Genomic DNA, 9069 nt, shown 5'->3' with positions numbered 1-9069 from the left:
TTGTTTCGATTGTTTTGATTATCCAAAGCATCACTCATGTCTGGTTCAATTTGTTCTCTTGGGTAATGATGTTGTGTGTCCTTCTTGTTTGCACGATTTAATGCCTTGAAAGCTTTCTCAGGATCCGGTAATGCTTCAAACAATTCACCAGTTCTTGAAGAGTTTCTTGGCATACACCTATAACACACAAGACCACAAATGTTAGAATTTCAATGTAATGAATAAAAATGGAGAAAATTGACTAAAGTAAGAATCCTAACAATTCTTATAGTTATAATTACTAACATTGTTGCTTTCTCCAACAACGACGCCAAAATTTGATCACGCCCAACTATGCCTCCTAAGAGGTCTAGCGGTCGTTGCAAATATAATCCGATTTACAAGTCCGGAGTCCAATCCCACAGGGAAATAATACACTAATTATAACCAATAGTTTTGCATGAATTCAAGTAATCAACCTTCAGAAATATTATATAACAATTTGAGAGTTTACTAACTAAGATCAAAGTAATTAAAAATGCAGTAATTTATAACTAACAAAGCAAATATTGTAGACAAGATTTGGAAAAGTCTAAGGTTATGACTTCCCCTAATGTCGGAATCTTTTCCACTATGTTTTTTATGAATTTGCCGAAATATTCTCTACCAATCGTGAGTACTTTGATTGTCGTAGCTATCTCTAGAGCAACTAACATAATTTACTAGACGTATTCTCTCGAACTACGCTAGCTGGCATTAATTTACCACTCACTACGATCGCACCAAGACTTCGGTATCTCTAATCCCGCCTTTAAACCCTCCGTATTGATATCTCAACTACATTAGGAGTGGTGTTGTTCAACAACTACCTAAATATGTACTCTCTCTCTCTCTCTCTCTCTCTCTCTCTCTCTCTCTCTCTCTACACACACACACACACACACACACACATAGGTGTTAATTAAGAGCTCTTCAATTAACAACAATGAAAATGTAGTTGAACAAGCAGAGAAAAATCAAAGGCATATCTTTATTAAACGCAGTAGAAAATCATCCTCCAATAGGTTCCATCAAACCTTAAATAAGGTAGTTTAGCTACTCACAAATACAACAACAATTAACATAATGTTCAGAGACATTAAACTACAAAGTAAAAAGATAAAGAAAGGAAAAACTCGTTTAATACTTGCTTCACAGTGCTTGGCAGCCTTATTTTTCTCCAAAATCATGTCCAACCCTAGAATAACTTGTTTGGGGAGTATTTATGTCAATCCCCCGGTCCAAATTTGGGTTTGGGTCTTTTAACCCGCGACTTTTAATTATCATGCTATAGACCTCGCGAAGCCTGGTTTGCAGCGCAGTCGACCTAGCTATAGACCTCACGAAGCCTGGTCTATACCGCAGTCGACCAGGCTATAGACCTCGGGAAGTCAGGTCTATAGCGCAGTCAACCTGGCTATAGACCTCGCGAAGCCTGGTCTATAGCACGGTCGATCTAGATATAGACCTCTCTAAGCCTGGTCTATAGCAAGGTCAACCTACCTATAGACCTCGCAAAGCCTGGTCTGTAGCACGGTTTGGATATTTGATGCTTTTGGCTCTTTTCTTGCGTTTTTGTCCATATTTTGTGCAACTTTCATTCGATGATTCATTCCGATATTCCTACACATAAAACAACACAATTTAACGCAATTGTAGCACAATAACTCACAAAACCAACAACATATAGGGCGTGTAATATGCTAAAAGTATAGCATTTTGGCCTAACATCAATTGTACTCGATATTGTTATGTTTATTTGCTTAATAGTAAGTATGAAGCAATTGAAGCATTTAAGAAATATAAGAATGAAGTGGACAATCAATTGAATAAAAAAATCAAAATGATTAGAAATGATAGGGGAGGAGAATATGAATCTCTATTTGCAGAAATATGTTCGGAATATAGATTTATCCATCAAACTACTGCCCCCTACACACCTCAATCCAATGGAATTGCGGAAAGGAAAAAACGAAAATTAAAGGAAATGATGAATTCTTTATTAATAAGTTCCGGATCACCGCAAAATTTGTGGGGGGAAGCTATCCTTACAGCTAACCGAATACTCGACAGAGTACCCCACATCAAAACGCAATCTATTCCATATGAAAAATGGAAAGGAAAAAAATCCAACTTGAAATATTTTAAAATGTATGGGGGTCTAGCAAAGGTACAAGTACCTTTACCCAAAAGGGTAAAAATCAGACCAAAAACTGTGGATTGTGTTTCCATTGGATATGCTACAAACAGTAAAGCATGTCGATTTTTGGTTCATAAATCTGATAATCCCGAAATTCATGTTAATACGGTAATTGAATCAGATAATGCTGAATTCTTTGAAAGCATCTATCCGTATAAAACCGAATGTAAGTCATTAAGTGAAAGACCTAAACGACCACAGGAAGAACCAAAGGAAAATACTCCAAGTGAAGAAGATCCAAGGCGTAGCAAACGTCAAAGAACATCTACTTCCTTTGGGCCATATTTTGTGACATTCTTGCTTGAAAGTGAGCCTCAAACTTTCAAAGCAGCTATGTCATCTTCTGATTTAGCATTTTGGAAAGAGACAGTCAGTAGTAAGATTTATTCAATTTTGTATAATCATACATGGGATATGGTTGATCTTCCTCCAGGAAATAAACCTTTAGGTTCGAAATGGATCTTTAAACAGAAAATGAAAGTTGATAGAACTATTGACAAATATAAGGCAAGAATTATTGTCAAAGGTTATAGACAAAAGGAAGGCCTTAATTATTTAGACATTTACTCGCCAGTAACGAGGATAAGATCTATTAGGGTGTTAGTGGCACTGGTGTCCGTGTATGGTCTTGAAATCCATCAAATAGATGTTAAAATGGAGAATTGGAGGAAAAGATTTACATGGAACAACCTGAGTGTTTTGTGGTTCCGGGTAAAGAAAAGAAAGTGTGCAAACTGGTTAAGTCGATTTATGGATTTAAGCAAGCACCCAAACAATGGCATGCCAAATTTGACCAAACAATGTTGGCAAGTGAGTTTAAAATCAACGAGTGTGACAAATGTGTTTACATTAAAAACACTTCAGGTCATGAAGTCATTGTTTATTTATATGTTGATGACATGTTGATAATGAGCAAAAATATGGCAGATATAAATGCTACAAAGTGCATGTTGGTTAGCAAATTCGACATGAAAGACATAGGAGTTGCTTATGTGATCTTACGAATCAGAATTCACAAGACTCCATAAGGTCTAGCATTATCACAGTCTCACTACATTGAAAACGTACTTGACAAGTTCAAGTATTTAGATTTCAAGATTGACAAGACTCCAATTGACGTGAGTTATGCACTTTAAAAGAATGAAGGTGAAAGTGACTCACAACTGGACTATGAAAGAGTATTGGGAAGTTTGATGTATATCATGAATTATACGCGACCAGATTTAACATATGCTATAAGCAAACTGAGTGGGTTTACTAGTAATCCCAATCAAATACATTGGATAGCAACGAAATGAGTTTTGGGATATCTGAAACATACCCAAAATTATGCTTTGCATTATAACAAATATCCCTTCGTGATCGAGGGATATAGTGATGCAAATTGGATCACTGGATCATCTGAAGTTAAATCCACGAGTGGATATGTTTTCACAATTGGGGGTGGAGCAGTGTCATGGAAATCATCCAAACAAACGTGCATCGCCCGTTCTATAATGGAATCTGAATTCATAGCTTTAGACAAGGTTGGTGAAGAAGCTGAATGGATCCGAAATTTCTTAGAAGATATTCCATTTTGGCCCAAACCTTTGGCACCTATATGTATATATTGTGATAGTCAAGCGGCAATAGGTGGGGCAGGGAGCGTTATGTATAATAGAAAATCTCGTCATATACGATGGAGACACAATACCATTAGACAACTACTCTCCAGTGGTGTTATCACGATTAACTACGTAAAGTCAAGATATAACGTGTCAGGTCCACTTACAAAAGGCCTATCTAGAGAGGCAGTTGAAATATCATCGAAGGGAATGGGATTAAGGCCTAGGATAAGTCATCATGGTGGTAACTCTATCTAGAAGACTGGAGATCCCAAGAGCTAGATTCAAAGATATCAAGAAAAGTTATGAATGACCGTTCAACATTGTCAAATAACTCAACTCATTCTCGTGATGAAGACAATGTTCAGAAATCAGGGTAAAGCATTAAGGCTTTTTGATGAGTCAATAAAGCTTAAAGATTTTTAATGATTTGCTAAGTCTCGAAGGAAATGACCATATAGTGTGTCTATAGGATTACACATTTAGAAATCACATATGTGAGTGTGAAGTGTAAGCCGCTTCAAGGGGAGTGAATGTAAAGGCCCATTCTCTAAGCACTCATGAAACCAGGCGGTGTTCATGGCTAACACGAACACAACCGTGAGAACCATAGATGGTTAAGGGTTGATTGTATGACTTATGTTGTCTAGGTATACAACAAATTTCGACGGTTCAAAGATATCAAATCTACCGATTGACCGAGTATATCCGACATAAGTTCACTACAGAAATTTCAAAGGGAAACCTACTTATCCAGATGCAATTAATCCTTGCATATAAATCATACACTCGTCCGTGCATTCTTGTCTTATAACCATTCCCCATTCATGTGGGAGATTATTGGGATTAAAAGATTGGTAAATGGGAAATGAAGGAAAGAAAGTGGAGGAAAAATGATCTCCCTTTTTGCTTTGGAAAGAACAAGTGTCCCTCATTGGTGGTGGAAAGAAAAACGAATATGCTTATATTGATATATTGAGAAATCACTTATCTTGGTGTTAAATTGGCTGGAAAGAACATAAGCCTCGCACCGTCGCTGTCACCGTCGTCGCTCGCTCGGTTCGGCTTCGGATTCGGATTTGGTCAAAGATCGATTGTTTTATTAACTTTTTGGATAAAATTTCTTTCAATTATTTAATTAATTAATTAACGAAAACTCACCCCGGAATAACCCAGGACTCGCGACGCCGCCCGGTCCGTTTCTTTCTCGGATTATTTTAAATCATTTTTCCCCGAATATTTTAAACAGGAAATGTTCCCACTTGTTCCAACAACCATGGCTGTTTCTGAAAGGTTGCAAACCTTTTTAGAAACAATGCCAGAAAATGGCTATAAATAAGCCTTGATCCCTGAATCTTTCCTTATGAAATTTCTGAGCTTCTTCTCCTTCTTCTGCACAATTAAAATTCTAGTGTGATTTACAGCCTTCGAGTGATTTACTGTTTCACTGGCGTTTTTGGTACCAACACTCTGGTAAGTTAAATCGTTTTATTCTGGGAGGAAAATATTCCAGCACCTCGGATATTTGAGGAGAATAATTTCCTTAAGGACACACTGTGCATTCAGTGGGCTCGATTTTATTCCTAAATTATTTTTCATATTCTGGTTGATTATTTCGACATTCTATTGCTGCTAAATTTCTGTTTTTTATTTCAAAAAAATTTATTGTTTCATTATCTATTATAGTAATACATTTTGAATAACAATGTAGAAGTAGGCGAGATCTGACTTCCGTATGAAATTCCTCAAACAACTCGATCTCTACGGCGCACCGACTTACAATTAAAGCATTTCCCTATACCATATGAAACTTCTAGCTCAAAATTCACTATGAATCGGAAGCTAATAATTACTGGTGAGATCCTTTCAAAACTACTGCTTTTTCGCTAGTAAGTAACTAAATGAGGGTTTACAAAATGTCCCATTAAGAAACAAGTTAGCCATAGTTTTGTACATGGCTTCAGTAAGATGAACACCATCCCAATTAATATACTGAGAAGGATCAGGACAAGAGCTTGCAGAAGGAGAACCACAAGTGTTGAACACGTCAAAATTGTAGTTTCCACCGCCAGATCCACAGCAACTTTTGAACAGCTCCTTAAATCCATATTTGTTGGCACCTTTCACTACTGTACTGTATGCATTCCAATAATCTGCATAAATAATTACAGCTTGTGGGAACTGTTTCCTGAAAGAATCTAACTTGGTTTGGATAATACTGTTGTGGAGATTGCTTTGCTTGTCTACACTTCCCACACATCCCATGTCATCTCTGTCAGTCTCAGGTGCCAAATACATGGACAGTGTTAAGCAACCTGTTGGAGGAAGACCTTGAACAACAACGTATTTTGCTCCCTTGTTCAATAATACCTGTAAACGAACCGATTCAAATATGAGACTTTTTGGTCAAATTTTGTAGAAAAGAAACTTTTGAAGTGTTGATACATATTATAATTAATAGATTAAAAGTATGTTATCAAACATTTTAATTAAGCTTTCAGATTAGCTAATCGCACAATTTAATATGTATCAGGACTGACAAATGTCTGTGTTTTGCTTATGAATAAAAAAATCACGACATGCTTGAGGAGGCGTATTTATAATTAAGAAATTAAAATTAAAGTATAATATTTTAATCTTTTAGATGAGGTAAGACAAAATTAAAAATAACTGAGAAATTCAAAATTTGTAAGTAGGCGTTTTGACATAAAAAATTATGACTTTTGAAGAAAAAAATAGTATTTGAAGTTAATTGAAAAATGGTATTTAAAATTTGAAATTATGTTTGGACATGCATTTCACTTGAAAAAATATTGTAATTTTGTGAATGAGGAAAAAAAATTCCAAAAAACTTGAAAAGGCGGTCAAAACCACTTCTTGATTTTTGAAAAACTCATTTTTAAAAAATCTCCAAAAATTTGAAAATTTTCATGGACGCGTTTTTCAAATAAATTCTGGAAAAAAAGAAAAAACAATTATGGACAAACAGGGCCTAATAACCATGCCCCACATGAGAATGGGAGGCGTGTTAAAACATAATAGGAGTATAAAGAAGAAATTAAAAGCGTGTTTGTTTAACTATGAGTGAGACTCTTGGTCCCGAATTTTTCTTGTCGATACTGTCGGTGCGATATGAAAAGTTCATCGTCTAATAAAGCAACGGGTGCATGTAATAAGTGATCACGTTATCAGTACGTAGAACTATTCATGATAGCATTAAATAAATGGATATAAAGAGTAGGAGTATAAGTTTACCTGTAAAAAACCGGTGACACTTGTGGTGGCAAGATGTTGAATAGTGTTGGGTGAAACAGAAGATCCAAAGCTATACGCATAATCATTAGCACCGATTTCACCTACCCAAAACAATGCATCACTAAATACTGCCTCGCACTGCTTTGGCGTTGTTGTGGAGTTTTTACAACCTTGGCTTTCCAAAAACCTATTAAACCAAGTGAGCTGTGTTTGAAGTGATTGAGGAGTTACATTCAACGTGAGATTATTTCTCACAAAGAATCTGTGCCTTATAGCAGTAGAACCAGCAACAGCAAAGTTAACACCATAAGTTTTATCCGCTTTCGGGTTGCGATAAGGCGGCAAAAATGGCAAGGACAGTGACTCGGCCACGAAATCAATGACTAATCGACCATCGGAATATCTATTGGTTGGGTGGTGGAAAAATGTGCGTCCATAAGGGGGATTTGATACGTAATTGAAAGAGCTTGGACCAGTGGCTGAGTGTGTATTGCCTGTGTCTGTGTAAGAGTCCCCAAAGGCATAGATTTTCTTGAACTTTTTGGGAGTGGAAGCTGCAGAGGAGAGTGGAGGTGAAAAGATCAGTGTAATGGTGAATATGATGAGAGTGATTTTCCAATGGATCACTATTCTGCAGAAAAAAGCCATGGCCTCACACCTCAGAGCCTTTTGAGTTGTGAAAGGTGTGAACTTTGGGAAAGTTTATGTGGTTTATATAGGTTTGATACCTGCCAAAGTTGCATACTTTATTATACTTTAGATAAAATATTTGTCAAAAATCGAACTAAAAAGGTAAATAAAACGTAAAAGTGGGGCCGAAGCTAGAAGCTCCAATACAAGTTCCAAACCAATAGCTTTTGTCTTTGTGTTAAAAATTTATTAAATATTTATAAATATTAAATTTAAAATCAGTTATTATCGCTTAAAATTATCGCTCTGAAATCTAGAACAATAAAGTTAAAATCCTAGTTCCAACTCCGAATAAAATCAAAGAAGAAAAAAAAAAAAAAAAGGTGCCAGATATTAGTTGGCCGTTAAAAACTACAGGGTGTGAAAGGTAAAAAATAAGAGGGGGCTGAGCCTGAGAACTCGCGGGAGACTTCTACTGATGTAAGCACACAAGAAATTCAGTTTGCTCACTTTTCAAATGTGTTATTACTCATTTCGCAAAGAATTCTAAATTTAATTTCCTGTTCAATTATTCATCAAGCAAGTATCATGCTTACTAAATGTTTAATGAGTAAAATTTCTAGATTGTTGATACAGCGTTTAAACTCATTTTTTCAGAATATATTCATCAAGCAAGTTATGGTTAATTTTTTCTCAAAGAATCGACGGGTAATTTAAACTGAAATTTTATATTTTCGTATTTCATCCCATACTTTTGGAAAACTAGTTAAAGAGGGGCACGGGGGACCAAGCTCCAGAAGAAGAGGATGGAGGTGGTAAGAGGACGTAATGAACAACTATGTTGGAATAAATAAGAGACGGGGGGGGGGGGGGATTAGGAAGCACTGAATTTATGAGGAAATTTACGGATGTTAGTAGTTGGGAAAGGTAGGATTAGATCTAAGGCTTTAAATGCACATTAAATTCAGCACCAACCGCTTCCACGGTGATTTTATGGGATGGCAAAAATTAGATGCACAAAACGAGTAGCTACCAAAATTCAACAATTCGTACTGGTCTCATGGCCATCGTTTTGAGTTTAAACTTTCAAGCCGAGATTTTTCTGGAGATTGACACAAAAGTAGGGGGTTTAAAATCGAACCGTAATCGTTAATTGTACCATAAAAATTGGTTTATTATCTTTGTATATGGTAAAAACCGAACTTATCTATTGCATGATAGATCGGGGATGAAACATTATGGATTGAAGATCGACCCTAGGTTTCACCTAGCTTAGGTACGAGGTTAGAACATGCGCTTTCATGATTATCGAGCCCGTGACCCCGGAACTAACTATGGCTCCGAATTAGCTCGAAAGAACAT

General features: G+C 36.3%; 1 protein-coding gene across 1 annotated transcript; it reads right to left on the bottom strand.

Annotated features, from left to right (window-relative positions):
* Positions 1–5465: 5465 nt before the first annotated feature.
* Positions 5466–7830, bottom strand: LOC107771599 (GDSL esterase/lipase At3g48460). Its single transcript, XM_016591009.2, has 2 exons — positions 7078–7830; positions 5466–6192 (listed from the first exon to the last, which is right to left on the bottom strand). The coding sequence occupies exons 1-2, from the start codon at positions 7723–7725 to the stop codon at positions 5695–5697; spliced, it is 1146 nt and encodes a 381-aa protein (XP_016446495.1). The 5' UTR covers positions 7726–7830; the 3' UTR covers positions 5466–5694.
* Positions 7831–9069: the final 1239 nt, after the last annotated feature.

Source organism: Nicotiana tabacum, chromosome 4 (genome assembly GCF_000715075.1).
Source record: "Nicotiana tabacum cultivar K326 chromosome 4, ASM71507v2, whole genome shotgun sequence".
NCBI classification, from domain to species: domain Eukaryota; kingdom Viridiplantae; phylum Streptophyta; class Magnoliopsida; order Solanales; family Solanaceae; genus Nicotiana; species Nicotiana tabacum.
Note: the sequence above shows the minus strand (reverse complement) of the source record. Positions and strands in the feature narration are given on the sequence as shown.